This window comes from Podarcis cretensis (genome assembly GCF_951804945.1).
Source record: "Podarcis cretensis genome assembly, chromosome: 10".
NCBI classification, from domain to species: domain Eukaryota; kingdom Metazoa; phylum Chordata; class Lepidosauria; order Squamata; family Lacertidae; genus Podarcis; species Podarcis cretensis.
The window spans coordinates 56,280,245-56,299,475 of NC_137179.1; the positions used below are offsets into that span (position 1 = coordinate 56,280,245).

A 19,231-nucleotide genomic window follows, 5' to 3' on the forward strand; every position below is an offset into this window, starting at 1 on the left:
AGATTTATATTAAGATAGCTGTCTTCATAACACCCATATTTTAAAGAAACCCAAAAGACAGACAACAAGGATTAGCCAGAGTGCTTATTGGCTGCCACATCACCTAGGTTCATATATTTGATAAAAAGATTTAGCAAGTTCTGTTGTCTATGAAATTGCAACAAATGGTTGATACATTTACCTGCAAAAACAAATTGACCTGTTCCAGTTTTTGACTTATATCTTGCCTAGCTCTTTCTTCAATCTCTCTCTTGTATTGTTCAATTTGACTGAGGTCCATCATATTGTCCTGTATATGGCGTTTGAGATTAGTTATTTCTTCTTCTAGCTGCTGTTTGCTTCTCTCCAGTAATTTCATGGAAGACAACTGATCACGTAGTTCACAATTTGTAGATTCCACCTGAACACGTCTCGCTGACTCAACCTCCAACTGTTGAGAAAGTTCAGCAAGAACTCAAAAGGGAACTAAGACTTCTTCAAAATACAGTGGTGCGTCGCAAGACAAAAAGAATCCGTTCCGCGAGTCTCTTCGTCTAGCGGTTTTTTCGTCTTGCGAAGCAACCCTATTAGCGGATTAGCGCTATTAGCGGCTTAGCGGCTATTAGTGGCTTAGCGGCTATTAGCGGCTTAGAAAAAGGGGGGGAAGCGAAAAAAAATCGCAAGACTCGCAAGACGTTTTTGTCTTGCAAAGCAAGCCCATAGGGAAATTCGTCTTGCGAAGCGCCTCAAAAACGGAAAACCCTTTCGTCTAGCAGGTTTTTCGTCTTGCGAGTCATTCGTCTTGCGGGGCACCACTGTAAAATAAATCAAGAAAAGTTTACATAAATGCACAAGAATACTGCTGACATTTAACTCTGTAGCAATAAATGATATATTGAGGATCTGGTTACAGACCTAGGGAGATGTAGGTTGAGGAAACAAACTATGTGCTTTTAACAAGGAATGCATTATTGTTGAACAAATGGATTAAAACATTTGAAAATACTATTTAACACAATTACTTAAGAAAAATGATTACTTTAGGAAAGGTTTTAATTGTATTAAAGCAAGAGGGAAATATACCTTGGTTCTTAGGTTGCTAACTTCCATCTCAGCATCAGTGAATCTGTTCTTCATTTCTCCATGTATAGTAGTAAGAGATGAACTCTCTAGACTCTCATATTCTTTTATCTTCTTTTTAGCTGTTTTTAGAAACTTTTTAACTCTACAGAGTAATATTATAGAAATCACATTAAACACTGATGAGAAAACCGAATTATAGTTTTTGCTTAAAATACTCAATAGAGCTTTCTCTCTCTATCATTACTCCAGCAGAAACATAGTCTTCATGGCTGAATATACAAGAGAACTGAAAGTAGAATGGTTTGTTCCTTTCAAAGCTTGTAGGCTCAATTTCAGTTCCAAAATTAGGCAAACTCAAATGGGCTTAGCTATTTCACAATATAGGTAAATGAACTACTTAGCAAACGTGCACATCCATTTGATGGACTGCAGGCAAGTCAGCCTTTGGTAATGACAACAGCACTGCCACAGAAGACATTATTACTTCTTTTCCAGTTCCCCGTCTTCTGTAGTGCTGCCACTTTTACTTTCACCCAGCCGCAGGATCTTTGGTCACTGCTTACCCTGAGATACAATAACTATTTCATCCCTTGACACCACAGGGTCTTCATGTTGCACACACTGTGGGCCCAGGCACAGTAAGGCAGTGGTGGGGGAGCAGACAGTAAACAAACACAAGGGGACATGTATTGGGATCAGTTTAGGCTACAACTGATTACAGATAAAACAGGTTTGGTGCAGGCACTGGGCATGTATCTAATCAGCCCGTCTGCTGTTGGATGGACAAATGGTGAAAACTGCTTCTGGTGAATCCAGAAGCTGGCAGGGCCAGCGCCCAAGTCAGAGATCTGGACAGGAAGTGTTGTCCTGCAAGATCCCACCCCCAACCTGCTGTCACTAAGGATTCAGTGCAATGTCTCTTCTGCCCTCAAAGTTGTGACAACTGCAACGAGATAGGCAAAACCCTCAGAGTTAGACAATTTGCCTGCAGGACAAATTCCTCCCTGGCCCTAAAAAATCAATGACTGACAACTATTCAGAGCAAGATCTGAAACTAGGGTAACCCCGGGCAACCCTGAAATCACCAAAAATTAAGGAGGGTGGGAGGGGAAGTCTAGTAAAGCCTGCAGAGGCAATTTTACCGCTTACCTTCTTGCCTGCATTGCAAATGATTGGACTAGATGACCTTCAGGATCCCTTCCAACTCTACAATTCTATGATCTTTTAGACCCCCAAAGCAGACAGGAATTGGTGAAGTTTTCACCCAGGTATTGTCTGAGGCCCCACTTCCCAGAAGCACTGACTGTCTTGGGGTCTTGCGAGTTTCCACTGGCCTCAGGCCCAGCCACAAAAGGCAGAAAACTATCACCTCCATCTCTCTGAGGCCATCAACTGTGGCAAGCTCACCTCGCTCTCACTGCCACACAACTGCTGCTCCCAATTAAACAGTGGAAAGATGATTCTTTACAGTTCAAGAGGGCGCAGGGCACTAAATGCGAAGTAAATTACTCAACAGAAGCAGGGAACTGCCTTTTAAATGAATGATTACTTTCAACAGGGTAACGTTAAAAGTATTTCTATAAAACCAAAGCATCCATTTATTATTAGCAGAAGAACAACAGAAACTTCCTTACCCGCTGCATTCTTTTTGTAGTTCTATGTTTCTTTTCATTTCTTCTTCTAGCCGTGCTTCCACCGATCGCTTCAACTCCACTAACTTCTTCACTTTTTTCTTTTCATGCTCCAACTTCAAGAGAGTAAGCACAACATCTTTACACTAACACTGTTCATTAACATTAAAGAAACACATCAAGCTGGCCTTCCGATCACGGAAAAAATGTTTTGCCTCTTGTGCTCAAGTGCTTTGTGAGAAACAGAAAACAAAATGCAAAGATATTCCTCTGATTGGGAAAATTCCCATTTCCCCCAATCTCCAGATGTTTGATTGCTAGGCAGACCATGTTCCTCGTTCTCAGAGGAGGACCCCAGAGATAGGGAGAAGGTGTGGGGAGGCCACAAATACAGTTCCGGGGAAAAGCTACTTCTGAGACGTGTTCTCATGTTACATTCCACCATCTGTCCCACTACCTGGTTTAGGCAGCTTCCTACTGGTAGGGAGGGAAGCATCAGAACTGGTTCCTAGAGGTCTTTGACAGGATGGACTAACCAAACTTTGATACTGTTGCTGTCTCTTGGCTTCACTTCACCTTTCAGACCAAGTGGGATGAGAGGACCAAAAATTCCATCCACTTGCCTTAGGTGGTGGAACTGAAAGGACTGGGGGCGGGGGCTGGTACCACTGGAAATACTTCTGAAAGGAATGTTGATCATCCTTCTTTCAGGCTGATGAAAACACCTTCTTCTTATCTTTAGATTCAACCAGCAAGTCCTGGAGAGCTGTGCCACCAAAGATCTTGCTACAGAACCTACCATAGCTAAATCTGAGTGAGAAGTGTTATCAACATCCAGTGCGGCACCTGCAGAAAAAGCAACAGCCTGGAAAAGGCTTTGCAGACTCTGGTGGGCTCTTGGGTGTATGCCAGGCCCACCACAGATGGTCAGCAAACCTACATATTGAGAACTAGTGGAATTTTTATATAGGCTTTTCAGGTCTGTCCAGGCCTCACTGCTCAATTGCCAGCCAGAAAAGGTTAAAAAACTGTTCTCTGATGCTGGTTATATACCATAGTTTTCGCTCCAAAACACGCACTTTTTTGCTCCTAGAAAGTAAGGGAAAATGCCTGTGCATGTTAAGGAACGAATGCACGGATCGGAGCCATGGCTGCCGTCAGTCAAGCAAAGCGGGAGCCGCTTACACACTCTACGAGGCTCTCGCTTTGCTTGCTTTAAAGCGACCTGGAGCCGGGGAGGAGGGAGGGAAGGAGAGCCATGGCAGCAAAGCGGGCAGCAGCCGCTTACACGGGAGGAGGGACAGACGCTAGCAAAGGTCCATGCGGTCTTTAAACAGAGCAATGAGGCTGCAGAGGGACGGCAGGAAAGATAAAATTTAAGCAACCAGCAGCAAAATAAAACCAACCTCGAGCTCTGAGCCACGCAGTGAAAACCAGGAAGTTAAAAAAAAAAAGGCTGGGGATGAGGGAGAGGGGAAAACTTCGCAAATCCCCGCGTCTCAGCTGATCCGCTGGGAGGGAGCAGCTTGTTTTCAGGCAGGATTCGAGCATTGTCTGGGTCCTAGTGCCCCTACCACTTTTTTGTGCTCCATTCTATTGCTGCTGGTGGCTGCTTATCACTCAGGCTACAAGGAGGAGCGCTTTTACACAGCTAATGGTGAATCCCCTGCAATCCAAGTCCTCCTCACTTGCTCAAATCTATTCTGCCTCAAAACAAGGAGCAGAAGGAAAAGGCTGCAAACTGTTAAATGGAAAAAAACCCAGAAACAGGGCAAGTACCTTAAGTATACCTTTAAAGCAACAGTGCTCTTTCCCTCCCTCCTCCCCGCTCAGCTCGCCGAAAAACTCCTTCTCCACGCGTGCTCCTTGTCCCTTGAGTGCTTTTCCTTCCCTCCCCACTTAAAACGTGGTTACAAAGCACAGATCCACATGGATCCTCAGGATTTTTGCATTGGGCTACCCCAAACTCACCATCAGATCATATGTCTGTGGCCACAGCATGAACCATAAAAATCATGCACCCACTGTTTCGTTCAGAATATTTTTTTCTTGTTTTCCTCCTCTAAAAACTACGTGCGTGTTATGGTCAGATGCGTGTTATAGAGCGAAAAATACGGTATGTTTGTTTATTCATTGAGAGCCTTTACTTTGAGATCACCCCCCCAAAAATTCTTGCAAGTGTCCATTTGAGGTTGGCTACAAAAAATGATATTTAGGTTTGTATTTTTGCAAAAAGATATAATGGATGATGTCAGGGGTTCAGGGAGAGAGGCGCAGAGGAGGGAGGAGACCGAGAGTGAGGGAGAAGGATTCCAGCCTGACGAGGAAGAGGACGACAATGACCCGAGATGGTCCATGAGTCCGTCCAGTGAATCGGAGGATTCCCAAAAGGGAGCCCCCCTGGTCAAGCCAAGGGGAGCCCAAGGGGGAAGCAGTCAGGAGCAGGGGAACGTAGGGGGAACCGCCAGTGGGAGTTGGAGATCGAGACCTGCTTCTCCACCGGAACGGAGTGAAGAGGGTGGAGTTACCAGTGTGTCGGGAGGAACAGAACAAGGAGCAGAGGGGGGAAGGAGATCGGGGCAAGACGTCCTGCCGGAAGGGGCGGAAAGCAGTACCGGGAGCAGTGTGGCTGTTGAAAGGAAGGTCAGGAGCAACGTACGCGCGCCAAGTTCAAATGTGGAGGCGCGCGGAAGTGGGGAGAGCTCTGGGGAGGAGCCTGGTGCTAAAGCACGAAGGAGGGGGCAGCAGGCAGGAGAAGATTCAGCCTCTGGGGAGTCCCGGAAAGAGGGAACACAGGGGGGCAGGAAGACCCTGCGGAAAAGGAAGGAGAGGAAAAGGTGGAGCAGCACAAGCCTCTTAAATTGGTGCAGGGGAGGGACGGACTCAGAGGGGACTTCTAACATCTAAGGGTAACAGATGTGGAGCCACGGAGTTTGGATGTAATGACGACAATGATCTTCAATAAAACCTTTTGTATATAACTTGGACTGGACTTTGGTCTCTTGTGAGCTGGGACCCAGGGTGGCTCTGACAGTAAGTCCCCTCCAAAGAACGCAAAATTTTTTTTTTTTGCAAAGCTCACGAACGGTGACAGCCATGAGTGCGGAGGAGCAGTTGACAGCTCTGCGAACTACAGTTTCCGAACTCACTGCTGCAGTCCTTGCGTCTCAGAAGAAGCATGACGAAATGGAGAAGCGCTGCCAGGACCTGCAAACCAGGTGGGAACGTGCAAGCAGGGAAGGGTTCCCAAGGTCCAGATCAGAAGGGATTGGACTTGGACGGAGGGGGGGCAGCCTAGTCACCCACTTCGATGGGAACCTGAAGCACTACCCCAGTTTCAGAGCAGACGTTTTGTATGCATTGCACTTGCTTCGTCATGACTTTAAAGATGAGGAGGAGAAAGTGGGGTTTATTGTTTCTCACTTGCATGGGCCGGCCAGAGACTGGTTGCGCAATTTGTGGCGTGAAGATGGCCCTGCCCGCCGCGATGCAGATGAATTCATTAAAGCAATGGATGCCTGCTTCCAGTCAACTGTAGATGTGGATCTTGCACGCAGGGAAATTTTTGGATTGCGGCAAGGCAAAGCCACTGTGCGTCAGTACCATTCCAGATTTTTTGCTTTACTGACTGCACTAAGCTGGGAGAAGGATTGTGCACCTGTGAGGGATTTGTTCTGGGAGGGGCTCAGCGGTCCCATTAAGGATGAACTTGCCAGGGGAGACAGACCCCAGACCCTGGAGGAGCTTGTGCAGAGGGCTTTGGCGATTGGGATAAGGCACGAGGGACGTCCTTGGCACACTGAGGAAGAACGTCAGGTGCGTCCACCAGCGAGGACGTCTTCTTTCATCCCCAGGGAGTTCAGTCAGTCACATCCTTCGCCACTGGGAAGGCAGGGGGAGGAGCCCATGGAACTTGGTGGTGCTAAGGCTCAAGCAACAGCCAGAGCCCCAGCTTCCGGTGCAGTAAAGGCACAGCCTCCTAGAGGGACCAGGAAGTGTTACATTTGCGACAGTGCACAGCACATGGCGAAAGAGTGTCCCCAGAGGCTGCAGAAACACACTGCAGCTTTAGCAACTGTTGCAGCAGAAATGATGCAAACAGAGCAACCTCAGGGAAACGACAGTGCCTGGCTGGAAGCAGAGCTGCTGGGGCTCAGCCAGGCGAATCTGTAGAGCAGTCCCCAGCGCTTTTGCAACGCACAGACCCTTTACCACCCAAGCCAGCGGTGCAGCTCACTGCAACACTTCAGTTGCCGAATGGAACCACCCTGGAAGTCCCCATCACGATTGATTCTGGGAGCAACGCAGATTTTGTGGGGACGCACTTTGTCAAGCAGCATCGCATAGCGCTTCTGCCAGCGACAACACCTCTGAACGTAGTCACGGTGGATGGCAGGAAATTGCTAGGAGGACAAGTTGTGCAACAGACGCCTCCCATGGTGATGAGGATTGGAAATCATCGAGAAGTCATCAGCTTCAATGTCACCCGCCTTTCAGACACGCCTATAGTATTAGGCATGAGTTGGCTGGAGAGACACAGTCCTGCTGTAGCGTGGTACCAACGGCAGATCACCTTTTGCTCATCGTACTGTGCTCAACATTGCATCCAGTCCAGCCAGGAGGAGGGAGCGGAGCAGCAGTTGCAACTTGGCATGGTGCAGGCAGTACCCCGCAAGTACGAGGGGTTCCTGGAGGTTTTCTGCGAGAAGGAAGCTGACCAGTTGCCGCCCCACAGGCCTTATGATTGTGCCATCGACCTGGTGCCAGGGGCGCAGTTGCCGACTGCAAAGCTGTATTCCATGTCTGAGGACGAGATGCAAGAACTCAGGGAGTTCATAGAGCACAATTTGAAGCGCGGATTCATCCGAGAATCGAAAGCGGTGGGGGGCAGTCCTGTTTTCTTTGTAAAGAAAAAGGACACGCCCCAAAAAAGACTCATTGTGGACTATCGATTCATAAACAGTAAGACCAAACCCAAGGCCTTCCCCATGCCCAAGATAGATGATCTCCTGGCAACCGTAAGGAAGGGGAAGATCTTCACCAAATTGGATCTGCGTGGAGCGTATAACCTCATACGCATCCGGGAGGGCGATGAGTGGAAGACGGCCATGTTCACGCCTCTGGGCACGTACGAATACAGAGTGATGCCATTTGGTCTCCAAAATGGATCTCACGTCTTTCAAGCATTTATGCATCACGTGCTAGCGGGACTTCTCTACAAGAAATGCGTGTGTTTCCTCGACGACATCCTGATCTTTTCGGAAACGGAGGAGGCCCATGAGAAGGACGTAAAGGAAGTCCTGCAGAGACTACAGGAGAACAAGCTCTACGCCAAGTTAGAGAAGTGCCAGTTTGATGTGACGGACGTGGATTTCCTAGGCTACAAGCTGTCCGACAAGGGGCTGGCCATGGACAGCGCCAAGGTCCGCGCGGTGTTGGACTGGAAGAGCCCTCGTAATCGGAAGGAAGTCCAAAGATTCATCGGCTTCGCCAACTTCTACCGCAAATTCATCAGAGGTTTTGCAAAGGAGACGGCAGCGATCACGGACACTCTCAGTTCCAAGAAAAAGAGGTTCGTGTGGACGGAACAGGCGGAGCGCTCTTTTCAGAAGCTTAAAAGCCTTTTCGCCTCCGAGGAGCAGCTGCTGCACGTGAATCCAGGCAAGCCCATACGAGTAGAGACCGACGCGTCAGACAGAGCGGTTGGAGCAGTACTCCTGCAAGAAGATCTACATGGAAACTGGAGACCCGGTGCCTTTTACTCCAGAAAGCTCAGCAAAGCGGAGCAAAACTACACCATATGGGACAGGGAGCTGTTAGCCATTCACGCAGCGTTCAAAGCGTGGCGACATTTCCTCATTGGAGCCAAGCACACAGTGCAGGTCCGCACGGATCACAAGAATTTAGAGTATTGGCGCACGGCGAAACTCCAGAGCCAAAGACACATGCGCTGGGCAGAGTTCTTCGCGGATTTCGACTTCAGGATAGAGTACGTCCCAGGGGACTCCAACGTTATAGCCGATGCGCTCTCCAGGAAACCGCAATATCTTGAGGAAGCGGCGCCAATAGCAGCCAGGCACATTTTTGCACCGCAGGCGTGGGCGTGCGCTGCCATCGCTGTCGACCTGGACGCAGTGCGACGCGCGTTGCAGGTAGATCAGTTTGCACAATCCAAAATAGAGGAGCTGCGTCGGGGTTCGCTGAGAGACGATGAGTTCCAGTTACGCGACGGACTGTTAACTCACAAGGGTGCCCTCTACGTGCCGAGCGACGAGCTCCGAGCAAAGGTTCTGCAGCAGTTGCACGACGCTCCCAGTGCGGGCCATTTCGGCAGGGAGAAGACAATAGAACTGGTGGCCAGGGACTTTTGGTGGCCCCAGATGCGAGGAGAAGTAGCGGAGTACGTCGCCAGATGTGACACTTGTCAGAGGTCCAAGCCAGTACACCAGAAGCCGGCGGGCTTGCTGGAACCACTGGAAACACCACAGCAACCGTGGGAGAGGGTGGCGCTGGACTTCGTCACTGACCTGCCCAGTTCCAGAGGCAAGACGGCGGTACTGGTGGGGGTGGACTTGTTCACCAAGATGGCGCACTTCATTCCCTGCGCGAAGGTGGCGACGGCGGAACAGACCGCCAAGCTCTTCATCGACCACGTGTTCCGGGCGCATGGGCTGCCGCGGGCCATCCTGTCCGACAGGGGGCGCCAGTTTATTTCCAATTTTTGGCAGAAGCTCCTAGGTATCCTGCGCGTCAAGATCAACCTAGCGTCGGCAAGACATCCACAAACCAACGGCCAGGCCGAGAGGGTCAACGCGATCATGCAGCAGTACCTGAGATGTTATGCAAATCAGCGACCCACAGCTTGGGTGGACTACCTACCGATGGCGGAGTTTGCCTACAACAACACGAAGCATGCGTCGACGGGGGTGACGCCGTTCTTCGCGAACAATGGACGTCATCCCAGGACCTTCCCGGGGTTCGTAGCACCAAGAGAGGGGGAGCCGCAAGAGGCCGACCAGTTCGCTGCAGAACTACAAGAGGTGCACGAGGAGCTGCGGAGACATTTGGAGCTAGCCAAACAAGCATATAAGGTGCAGGCAGACAAAGGCAGAAGAGTGGGAGAGGACATCCAGGTGGGGGACTGGGTGTGGTTAGCGGCCCAGGCGATGCCAACCAAGTCGTTGGCCAAGAAGAAGCTAGGGCACAGGCAGCTAGGACCATACCAGGTGGAGGCTAAGATCAACCCCGTGGCTTTTCGACTGGCCCTCCCCGAAGGTTCCAGAGTCCACCCGGTTTTTCATAGGTCGGTGCTCACTCCCTACAAGGCCCCGCACAGGTTTCAGGAGTCTGAAACAATACCGCAGCCACGCACAGAGTCACCTAGGAGGGAGGGATCGCCTAGGGTCGAACCACTCAACGAGGTCACAGAGATCCTGGACTCGAGATGGGGGGAAGAGGGAGTAGAATACTTTCTAGTCAGAGAGGGTGCACCAGTCAGTGCCAGTGGGTGGGTGCCGGACTACGCTTTAGACGAACCTCTTTTAAAGGACGAGTTCCATGCCCTTTTCCCACATAGACCCATGCCAGCCGAGTACTTCGATGACTGGCTCTTTACCCCCACATGTTCAGGCAGCACTTTCCACGGCTTTTCTTCAGCCGAGGAAAGAACGCCGAACTCAAACTCGCCCAGGGGATCGTGTTCGGGGGTGGACACAGAGCCCTCTTATTGGTGGGATGAGCAACCAGAGGAAGCCTGGCGCAAGAAATGGCTGAAGGGGCCTTGGCCGGCAGCACCAGACGAAGTAGCAATGGAAGAGGGAACTGCGAACATTTTGGGTGAAGAACCCGAATTCGAACACACGTACACCGAGCTGCCAGCAGAGGTCATGGACGTAGCCGAACTGTATCCTGCATCTACCTCCGAGGAGCTGCAGTTCCCACAACCCGCACCCGATGGGGGGGAGGGGGGAAGGGGGGGCTTCGAGGGGGGGATGGATGTCAGGGGTTCAGGGAGAGAGGCGCAGAGGAGGGAGGAGACCGAGAGTGAGGGAGAAGGATTCCAGCCTGACGAGGAAGAGGACGACAATGACCCGAGATGGTCCATGAGTCCGTCCAGTGAATCGGAGGATTCCCAAAAGGGAGCCCCCCTGGTCAAGCCAAGGGGAGCCCAAGGGGGAAGCAGTCAGGAGCAGGGGAACGTAGGGGGAACCGCCAGTGGGAGTTGGAGATCGAGACCTGCTTCTCCACCGGAACGGAGTGAAGAGGGTGGAGTTACCAGTGTGTCGGGAGGAACAGAACAAGGAGCAGAGGGGGGAAGGAGATCGGGGCAAGACGTCCTGCCGGAAGGGGCGGAAAGCAGTACCGGGAGCAGTGTGGCTGTTGAAAGGAAGGTCAGGAGCAACGTACGCGCGCCAAGTTCAAATGTGGAGGCGCGCGGAAGTGGGGAGAGCTCTGGGGAGGAGCCTGGTGCTAAAGCACGAAGGAGGGGGCAGCAGGCAGGAGAAGATTCAGCCTCTGGGGAGTCCCGGAAAGAGGGAACACAGGGGGGCAGGAAGACCCTGCGGAAAAGGAAGGAGAGGAAAAGGTGGAGCAGCACAAGCCTCTTAAATTGGTGCAGGGGAGGGACGGACTCAGAGGGGACTTCTAACATCTAAGGGTAACAGATGTGGAGCCACGGAGTTTGGATGTAATGACGACAATGATCTTCAATAAAACCTTTTGTATATAACTTGGACTGGACTTTGGTCTCTTGTGAGCTGGGACCCAGGGTGGCTCTGACAGATGATTACAAGGGTTCAAGTGTATTTGTTAGGCACCAGGCAAAAACATTCCTTTTCTTCTAGGCTTTTGGCAAGTTAAACAATCTATGGCCTTTAAAATATTTTTGGGAGTATTATTCTTTTTAATTGTAATTGGATGAAATTTAATAAATAACTAAATAAAATTACTTGAGAGGTACCTAATGTTTACTCTGAGTGTAAAGAAACACAGAACAGTTTGACACAGGCTTAACTGCATTCATGCTGGACTCACCTGAGCCATTAGCTCTGTCTTTTCCTTCTCAAGCTCAGAAAGGCGAGCTTCAAGTTTTGATTTTGACTTTACTTCTTCTTCCCACATACTCTGAGTATCTTGCGCTGTTGCTGAAAATATGCTTTGCTTCTGGACCTATGGAGCAATCAGAATGTGTTTTGATGGAGAACTATCACAGAAAAAGCCATCCAGGCATTTATATAAAAATATAAACTCCATTAGGTTGTCACAGAGCCAACTACCAAGCCATAATTTGGTGATAGGGGCAGTAACCACAGGCTTGCTTGCTCACTTCTTAATTCCCCGATCCCCACCAGCCCTTGGTACATATACTCCTCCTCCAATGTTTCCCTGCTTTGCTACCATTTGCTACAATGCTTGAATTAGGCAAAGTGTGGTTAACCTAATTGTAGTTTCCCTCAAAAACAGGAATTGAAACCCACTTAAACAATTGTATCAGCCCTTTTCGCATCACAACTGAGAAGAGTAATTTGCTACATACATTTTAAATATAAATTATTATTAAAATTATACATTAAAATTCTATGTAATCATAATTATTATTTAATTATGATGATGATGATGGAGTAAGAAATCAAGTATTATTTTCAGCCTTATGAACCAAATTCTGTTTAATTTTCAGAATATTTAAAGACTTGAAGTGATATTCAACAAAATCAAACTCAGAGGAGACCCATTAAAATCAATTGACTTGATACATTGATTTCAGTGGGCCTGCTTTGTGCATGATTAAGGTTGGCTATCACCCTTTGCCTTCAATCTACCAGCTGAAAGCTAGTTTTATTATTCACCAGTGATTTCTGTCACACTTAAACTTTCCCTGTTTGAATTCTATGTAGAAGACACTGACTGAAACTTACACACATTTAACTTATGCCCATTGAGCTGTATGCACTTAGCAAAAATATATATAATTTAAAAGGGGGTAGAAAGGGTGCGGGTGTCTGGGAAAAATGACTATGGCAATCTCACCTGCCTTTGAACCCAATGAATGTTGACTATATGCACTTTTGGCTTTACGCGCTATCCCTGGAACAGAACCTCCATGGAAGTTGAGAGTCACCTGTATAATCACTTTTCTTCTCTACATCCCCAGTTGAACATCTTTGAGCCCATGAAAGCACAACTTGGGTCAGCTATCAGTTGACTCCATCTGTGCCTTTAAAACTTTCCCTTCTCAAGTGGAGAGGTAGTCCAGAAGAGGAAACTTGAGGAAGGACAGATGTGTTACTTTCCTTTCTTCTGCTAAGTGATTTCATACCTGACACATCTTTTTTCTGTTTAGGGTTATTGTCTTTCTGCTTTCTTAAGATTTTGCTTTCTTAAGTTTTTCTAGAAATCTCATGGTTCCCCCAAGCCTGCTGATATATCTTCCTCTTATGTGTAAGTGGTGCCATTTTGACTGTGCAAGGATCAACATTTATCCCTCACCTTTGGATAGTCACAAGGTACTGCATGCTAATTTTCATCATTTTAAAACAGAACCCCCCCCCCCATATTTCACTTCTATCCTATGAGCATATATAATCACAGACAAATCATCAGCACATTAGAAATCTTTACCGCACCTGTTGCTTTAGTTGCTCCTCTAAATTGACTTTTGCTCTTTGTAAACCATTTATCAATTCCTCAAGACGACTATGAATCTATTTTTTTAAAAAAAGAAACCAACAATTAAATTACTAAACTAAACTGAAATAGTTCTCTCCAGATATCTTGAAGCTACTACATTCATTTCAGTAACATTGAATTAACCTGATTAAAGTTTCTGAAGGTGACTTAAAATATTAACAGATCTTTGTTGCTCTCATAACATTACTTTGCTCCTACATAATTTGTAGCAGATTACTGTTTGTGGAATGCTCTCCCCAGGAAGGTCCGCCTACCACCACCAATATATATATCTTTAGGTGCCAGGCAAAAGCTTTCCTCTATAACCAGGCCTTTGGCCTTTAACTATGTGGGGCCTTTTAGGATTTCTTTTCTCCCTTGGTTTCAATGTATCTATGTGGAGTTTTTCCTTTCTGACTTTTTAAGTTGCTTTGGGTTGCCCTGGGCAAGATAAAGTGACTAATAAATTTAATTTATAATAATAATAATAATAAACTGACAGTTGCTGGAATCATCTAGAAACAATCTTCCTACCCATCACCCTCTCCTTTCCCAATCCTACTGATGACTTACAGAGACACTATTCTGCAGGTCCTTTTGAAGTATCTCAATTCGACCAGCTTGTTGAGCAGCTGTGGCTTCCAGTCTGGCATTTTCTATTTCAAGACTTAAAGGGAATAAATAAATAAAAACCAAAGTCTCAAGCTAGCACATTTTATATATATATATATATATATATATATATATATATATATATATATATATATTCTATATACGTTTGAGTGTAAGTTTTCACAACAAATACAATTCAGTAAACACTATTTGATAACATTATCATTTGATACACAGCAGCTCTTCATTTCATCGCATGCTTAAAATACAATGTGCACACAGTGGCAATATGTTTTACCTCTGTATATGGTCTTCTAATTGTTTTTTAGAATTAATTGTTCCTGTTAACTCTACCACCAGATCTTGTAATTTTTGTTCCTTGTCACTCAAAGTATTTTTAAATTCATGAATGTGTCTTTCAGACTGAAGATGTTGCTCTTCTGACTCCTGCAACTGTAAAAAGAAAGAAATCGCAACAGAACATACATGATTGGCTAAAGGGGCTTGGTAATATGATAATCATGTTTCCAGTTGACTATAGAACTAGAGGGACACGGGTGGTGATGTGGGTTAAACCACAGATCCTAGGACTTGCCGATCATTAGGTTGGCGGATCGAATCCCCGTGACGGGGTGAGCTCCCGTTGCTTGGTCCCTGCTCCTGCCAACCTAGCAGTTCGAAGCACATCAAAGTGCAAGTTGATAAATAGGTACCTTCTCTGGCGGGAAGGTAAATTGCATTTCCGTGCGCTGCTCTGGTTCACCAGAAGCGGCTTAGTCATATTGGCCACATGACCTGGAAGCTGTATGCCAGCTCCCTCGGCCAATAAAGCGAGATGAGCGCCACAACCCCAGAGTCGGCCACAACTGGACCTAATGGTCAGGGGTCCCTTTACCTTTTATAGAACTAGAACAAAGTTGCTGTGATGTGAGAGAAAGAAGGTAATTTCTTCTCTGAAGCCAATAGCAACAATTATTTATTAATTCTGCATGTCAGTTCTACCAAAGTCACTAAGTGGTGCCCTTAATCTCCAATTCTAACAGATATGCCAAGAGGATACTCTTCGAAGCTCCAGGAGAACCAAGAGGTTTGCAGCTTCCCTATGTCTCCCCTGGCTATACAGATCAGCTTTAAAATACCTACATGGAAAGAATACCAGATGGAATGAAATGAAATCTAGTCTCTTCATTTCTATGGCACAACCCTTTTGAATCTCTATTTCAAGCGAGATTGGTTATATAAAGGTACAAACATTATTGAAATTATATCCACCTCCATTCATACATGCCACTGTTGTTGTTTAGTCGTTTAGTCGTGTCCGACTCTTCATGACCCCGTGGACCAGAGCACGCCAGGCACTCCTGTCTTCCACTGCCTCCCGCAGTTTGGTCAGACTCATGTTTGTGGCTTTGAGAACACTGTTCAACCATCTCGTCCTCTGTCGCCCCCTTCTCCTTGTGCCCTCAATCTTTCCCAACATCAGGGTCTTTTCTAGGGAGTCTTCTCTTCTCATGAGGTGGCCAAAGTATTGGAGCCTCAGCTTCAGGATCTGTCCTTCCAGTGACCACTCAGGGCTGATTTCCTTCAGAATGGAGAGGTTTGATCTTCTTGCAGTCCATGGGACTCTCAAGAGTCTCCTCCAGCACCATAATTCAAAAGCATCAATTCTTCGGCGATCAGCCTTCTTTATGGTCCAGCTCTCACTTCCATACATCACTACTGGGAAAACCATGGCTTTAACTATACGGACCTTTGTTGGCAAGGTGATGTCTCTGCTTTTTAAGATGCTGTCTAGGTTTGCCATCGCCTTTCTCCCAAGGAGCAGGCGTCTTTTAATTTCGTGACAGCTGTCACCATCTGCAGTGATCATGGAGCCCAAGAAAGTAAAATCTCTCACTGCCTCCATTTCTTCCCCTTCTATTTGCCAGGAGGTGATGGGCCCAGTGGCCATGATCTTCGTTTTTTTGATGTTGAGCTTAGGACCATATTTTGCGCTCTCCTCTTTCACCCTCATTAAAAGGTTCTTTAATTCCTCCTCACTTTCTGCCATCAAGATTGTATCATCTGCATCTGAGGTTGTCGATATTTCTTCCGGCAATCTTAATTCCGGCTTGGGATTCATCCAGCCCAGCCTTTCGCATGATGAATTCTGCATATAAGTTAAATAAGCAGGGAGACAATATACAGCCTTGCCGTACTCCTTTCCCAATTTTGAACCAATCAGTTGTTCCATATCCAGTTCTAACTGTAGCTTCTTGTCCCACATATAGATTTCTCAGGAGACAGATGAGGTGATCAGGCACTCCCATGCCACTATTCTGCCTCAAAATGAGCATTTTAAAAAGCGAATAATAGGCTGAAGACATATTAGTCAACATTTAATAAACTATTTTAATCATACCTTGAATTTCATCCTGTCTATCTCCTTTTGAAGATGTTGCTTATCCTCTTCTAGGTCAATACGATAACGTGTAGAAACTTCCAGTGAAGCTTCGGACATGGACTGTTTTTTAAGAGAATCTGCAAGTTCTTGTTTAAGTTGTCTTATTGTACCCTAAGAAAAGAAAAAGTGATTTAAATGCCTATAGCTTGTAGAGATTTTTTTGCAGAATACCATCTGCAGTGTTTCATAAAATCTCCAAAGTATCCCAAAGTGCTTCAGAGGATCCTGTTTCTGTTCAGGGTGATTCAGTGAGATCCTGCTTTGAAGCCAAGAAGCCCTGAATCTCTCTGAAATAGCCCCACTTTAGTTCTCAAATCATGATTCATACAAAACTCTTGCACCTGGCAATAGATTTTCTTTCTGACTAAATACCAACTGAAACCTTGGACAGCACACGATTGCTTCTAGCTAGCACTCATTCCTATTTATTCTGAATGTAAAGATTTAAAAAAGGACCTATCAAAGTGTTTTAAATACACAAACTGGTTGTAAATGCAGTTCCCCTTTGTAGTATATCCCACAGTATTATATGGTGTGCAATTTTAACATCTCAGGATAAGGCTCATTCAGAAGACAATTGCAGAAAACTCTCTATGTCAAACCATAGTACTGCTAGGTACAAACAGAGATTTGTTAATGCAATCAGACTTTTTGCTAGTGGCTAAGAGGATTGCATCACTTGTATTTTAATGTTTAGAGATGCACTGATTGAATATATCACACTTACCTCTCTATCTGCTTTTTCTGCTTCATATTTCAAGACTTCCTCCTTCAAATTATTGCATTTTGCAATTAATTCCTTATTTACCTCTTCCTTCATCTGCACTTGTTTTTCGGTATCAGCTCTGAGTTTATTGAAAATATCATTGAACCGATCTTGAACATCACTCACTACTTTTTCTTTGATAATACCCTTGTTTTGAAAATCTTCAAATTGCTGCCGGAGTAGAAGATTTTCACTCTGGAGCTGCGCTAATCGTTCCTGCATAGATTCCTGTTTTACCACATATTTGTTCATTTGCTCCTTGTCAACTTGCCGCGTATTCTCAAGTTCCTTCACTAGACAGTGTGCCTGATTTAAATCCCTTTGAACGCTTTCTAATTGCATGCTTTTTTCTCTAAGACTATGTGTTACCTGATGAAGTTCGTGTTCGAGACTATTAGCTTTACTTTCAGCTTTTCTTAACTGCTCAGACATGCCATTGTTTGTTTCTCGCAGATGACATAGATCATGGTTCAGTTTCTCTTTCAAGCGAAGCCATTCATCGCACTCTCGTTGCAGCGTTCGTTCAAGATCATTTTTCAATATCTGGCATCGTTCAAGTTCCTGAGCAGCAGAAGTTGAGCGGGACCGAACCGAGTCAAGTTCTCCCTCCAATCTTTCTTTATTTTCTTTAAAATGCTCTAATTTGGATGTTAGGATTGCAACTTCTGTTTTTGATAAATTGATTTGTCCATTGTACTGAAAAATTGTTTGAGTCAACGTTTCTTCATTTACTTTCAGCTCCTTTTTAAGTTCTTCTATTTTTTCTTTCAAAGCTTCATTTTCTTCCAAATATCTAGTTTCCTCTTCCTGGTGCTTGACCCTTATGTGTTCAAGCTCTAATCTTAACACCGTTAGTTCATCTTCGAGCACTCGATTTTTATTTAACAGTTCCTTTTCTTGGGCATGATTATCAGTCATCTGAATGATTTATAAACATAAGGTGAAGTTAATTTAAAAATCTTCCCAAATTCTTTTATTTTCCTCATCATTATCGTGGATTTATATACTTATTTATTTGATTTATATACCACCCTTCATTTGAGGATCACAGGGCATAAAACCTCAAAAATAAACCTCAAGAAATAAATAGCATAACAAAACAAAACAAAACAAAAATACCCCCACCAGCTTTAAATAGCTAAAGGCCTGGAAGAAGAGGAATGCCTTTGCCTGGCTCCTAAAGATATGTAATGATGGCACCAGGCAAGCCTCCCTGGAGAGGGCATTCCACAAACAGGAAGCCACAGGGCAGCTGACATCTTTGATATCTACCAGCTGGAACAGACAGGAAGCATGGTTGTTGCCATGCAAGATGTAAAAGGGGCTGCAATTACCTTGAGAGAACTGGTGATAACAGCCACCTTCAAGAACAGCATATGGAAAGAAACATGGCTGCTCTTATAGGTCCATGTTTTCTTTCCTATGCAGTGCTTGTTAAAGAAAGAGGAAGAAAAAAGACTAAAAGAATTTGGTGGAGTGCAAATTCCAGAAGCAGGCCATAATCTGATCTGAACATTGGTTCAGGAGAGACCTCTCTGGAATCTGAACCTCTTTGAATTGCTTCCCAATCCCCCAATTCCCATCTCCTATTGTACACCTGGAAATATCTTGCATACAGATATTAATCATGTTTAACTAAAGCTTATGCACAAACAATACAATCCACATGAAAGTGTGACAAATGAAGGTCTTTAAACGTACCAAGAAACCATAACTAGAACATAGTGAGCCCTTTGACATACCGTATTGGCCTGAATACAAGCCTCACTTTCCCCCCAAATTCTGACTGTGAAAAGTTAAATGCGGCTTATATTTGTGACCTTACGGTATACAGCCAGGAGCGTGGCAAAGCAGCCACTCCCCAAAGCCAGGAAGGGAGCAAGCAAGGAAAGAAGGGGAAAGGCCGTCAGCAATGCAGCGCGGCCAGTATGCATCCAGGAGCAGCAACGAATGGAGCGGCTTATATTTGGGTATTTTCTCTCTCCCTCCCTCCCAATTTTAAAGGTGCGGCTTATATTCAGGCCAATACAGTATATCTAGGAGTGCAAGAAT

General features: G+C 46.0%; 1 protein-coding gene across 9 annotated transcripts in view; it reads right to left on the reverse strand.

Moving 5' to 3' along the window:
• Positions 1 to 19,231, reverse strand: part of ANKRD26 (ankyrin repeat domain containing 26) — a 66,986-nt gene that overhangs the window by 12,387 nt on the left and 35,368 nt on the right. For all 9 annotated transcript variants that reach the window (XR_013843186.1, XR_013843187.1, XM_079994011.1 and 6 more), the window contains 9 exons: positions 17,141 to 18,097; positions 16,372 to 16,524; positions 14,269 to 14,423; positions 13,932 to 14,025; positions 13,316 to 13,393; positions 11,727 to 11,861; positions 2,697 to 2,809; positions 1,063 to 1,204; positions 182 to 430 (listed from right to left, as the gene is read on the reverse strand). Coding sequence is in view for 7 of the 9 variants with exons in the window: in XM_079994011.1 (XP_079850137.1) it covers positions 182 to 430; positions 1,063 to 1,204; positions 2,697 to 2,809; positions 11,727 to 11,861; positions 13,316 to 13,393; positions 13,932 to 14,025; positions 14,269 to 14,423; positions 16,372 to 16,524; positions 17,141 to 18,097 (2,076 nt within the window). In the remaining 2 variants the exon portion in view is untranslated. The remainder of the gene's footprint in view (positions 1 to 181; positions 431 to 1,062; positions 1,205 to 2,696; positions 2,810 to 11,726; positions 11,862 to 13,315; positions 13,394 to 13,931; positions 14,026 to 14,268; positions 14,424 to 16,371; positions 16,525 to 17,140; positions 18,098 to 19,231) is intronic.